This window comes from Sylvia atricapilla, chromosome 10 (genome assembly GCF_009819655.1).
Source record: "Sylvia atricapilla isolate bSylAtr1 chromosome 10, bSylAtr1.pri, whole genome shotgun sequence".
In the NCBI taxonomy this organism is placed as follows: Eukaryota; Metazoa; Chordata; class Aves; order Passeriformes; family Sylviidae; genus Sylvia; species Sylvia atricapilla.
In genome coordinates this window covers 4855802-4858489 of record NC_089149.1, presented here as the reverse complement: position 1 = coordinate 4858489, position 2688 = coordinate 4855802, and the positions used below count along the sequence as shown (strand labels likewise).

At 55.3% G+C, this 2688-nt stretch overlaps 1 protein-coding gene across 1 annotated transcript in view; it reads left to right on the top strand.

The window, feature by feature from the left end:
• Positions 1 to 310: 310 nt before the first annotated feature.
• NCEH1 (neutral cholesterol ester hydrolase 1) overlaps positions 311 to 2688 on the top strand; it is a 19456-nt gene continuing 17078 nt past the window's right edge. The window contains exon 1 of the mRNA XM_066325741.1: positions 311 to 497. Within this exon, the coding sequence (XP_066181838.1) occupies positions 360 to 497 (138 nt within the window). The 5' untranslated portion in view covers positions 311 to 359. The remainder of the gene's footprint in view (positions 498 to 2688) is intronic.

The window sequence follows — 2688 nt, the reverse complement described above, 5'->3', positions numbered from 1 at the left end:
CTTTGTTGGCCGAGCGCGCGATGGAGGAGCTGTCACCCCACGCCTCGTGTGTCCGCACAGCCCGTTCCCCCGCGGGCCCCGCCGGGCCGGGGCAGCCTCGGGCGGCCGCGATGCTCCGGGGACATTGCCGAGAGCGCCGGCCGCGGGGCGCGGCGGCTCCGAGGGGCGCGGCGGCTCCGAGGGGCGGGCGGGCCCGGGCGGGGCGGCGCCGGGCGGGCTCTGGGCTCGGCTCGGGCCGGGCACACGGCCGGCGGCCCGGGAGGAAGCGCCGGGACTTCCTCCGGGGGAGGCCGGCCCAGGGGCGGTGCGCGCCCCGCGGGGAGCGCGGCGAGGCGGCCGCACACGGCGCGGAGGAGGCGATGCGGGCCGCCTGGGTGCTGCTGCCGGCGCTGGCCGCCCTGTCCGCCTACTACGTGTACCTGCCGCTGCCCGGCGCCGTGTCCGACCCCTGGAAGCTGATGCTGCTGGATGCCACCTTCCGGGCGGTGCAGCAGACGGTAAGGCGGCCCCGCGGCGCGGCTGCGGCTCCGCGGGCGGACAGTCCCGCACCGGTACCGGGGCGATGGGAAGCGCGGTAACGGTGCCGGCCCGGGGCATCCGCGCAGCGGGAACGGCCCCGCACAGCCCGCCCGGCCCCCGGGGCTGCCCCTGTGGCTGCAGCCGAGCGGGGTGTCCCCGGCTCGGTGACATCGCCTGTGCGGCGGGCCGGAGCTGGGGCTGCCACCGGGCGGTACCGCATGCAGGAGGAGAAGCGGGTTCGTGTCGCTCTGTAAGGCGGCGGTGCCGTGCGGGACTGCCCCGGGTGTTCCCCTGTCCGTAGGTCCGGCCGGCGAGCACCGCTCCGCGCTGCCCCTCCAGGAGCCCCTCCTGGCACAGCCTCAGCGCATGGCTCGGTCCGGTGTGTGACCTGCCCGCTCTTGGTCAGGAAAAAAGAATTAGTGGGGTTTAATCTGATCCGTTACGTATGCCTTAGGGAAAAGAAGACATTTGAAGCTCTTTCAAGTATTACGCCTTGATTGGGAGTCTTATTACCAAGGAAGACTGCTTGTTTTTCGTTACAAAGCAGTTGTCACTTAATGATTTCTCCTTTATTTTCTGCCAGTGTTTTTATGCTGACGTGAAACAGAATAGAGATGACAGAATTTCTGACAATGGCTTTAGCTGTGAAAGTTTGTTTTCTTCCAGTATTATCAGATCTTTCACAACGACTGATCCGTCATGGAGAGGACTGGTGTAAGGCACTACTTTTTGTGAAAATTGAAAGTTGTTTAGATTTTAATTTCAGTTTACTGAATTGTTATGAAATGTCCAAAAGCTTGTGTTTTGAGCAGATGACGATCCCTTCAAAAAGGGATTAAATGAGTTAGTGGCCAGAGCTCATGAATGGACTGGGTGGGAATGTTCCTGCTGTGTTCATGCAGTAACGGTGGATAGTGGGAAGCATGAGGACAGTGGACCACACAGTGTCCAAATTTGTATATTCTGCCCGAGTACCTTCTCTGGTTGTCACCTTATGAGACAGAGGCTGGAACTAAACGGATCACTCATCTGATCTCCTGGGACATCTTATGGTCCATTTGTATAGCTTTGGGATGAAATGATAAAACCTGTTCGATCTACAGATAAAACTTGGTCACTTGTAGATCCTCCTGTATGGCAGGAAAATTATGCCATACAATAGCTTAAGTTCTGCAGTAAAATCTACGGCTTAACATTCACTTGCTCCATGTTTTTAACTCAAGTGATTGAACTGCAGGTGCCCAGTTTGCCCAAATTCATTGATAAGTAGGGACAGAAGGGCCGTGGTGCCTGCCCAGCATGCTGCCAGCAGAACAGTGTCATGGTTTGTCCAGGAACACCTGAATCAAGGCCAGAACCTCTGGCTGAAGGAGACCACTTTAGAAAATTATACGACTGACGATATATATGTTTATTGCTGCTGCCTCACTACCCATTCAGTTTGTTCATTTGGTGTGTTGGGCGTAGATGCAGTCTGGTGGCTCTAGCTTGGAGGCTGAGGAGTATCTCTTTTGAGATATTCTAGAGGTCATAATCCCAGGAGGAGCTGGCAGGACAAAGCCTGGCGGGTGCCAGCTGGAGCAGGTTTGTGGCAGGGCTGAGGTGCTCACATCTGCCCCACTCTCTGAGGCAGGGAGGACTTTGTTACAGGAAAGTGGTCATTTCTTAGTTGTTTAGATCTCTGCCTTAGAAATAAAACCTTCAACTTTTCATGAGAAAAACTACTGAGCAAGCAACAGTTCCTGTAACATCAGTTGCAAACCAAAAGGACAAGTGAGTTTCACACTCGTGAAGGAGGCGAATTGTTAGAGGTGCCCCAGTCACACGGCAGGTGAGCATTGGGGCATTGGTTTCTGGAGAGAAAGAGAAGGTGCTTTCCAAGTGCTCAGAAGTCCTCCTAACACTGGGGCAGCACAGTCGGGAGTAAATGACTCTCATTAGGAAGGAACTCTTGTGGACCTAAGGTCGGATTGTAAAAGTTAAGCTTGTGTATTTACTTTGTTAGGAAGCTTTTGTGTGTGTGTATCTATAATAAGAGTGTATGTCCTTTTCTAGAGCTCAGCTTCCTCTTTCTTTCTCTATCAGCTGTTTCAAGGCCAAATGGTTTAACATTTCTCTCGTGTGTCTGCTGAACTTTCACCCACTTCTGAATGTATTTCAGCTTGCTGT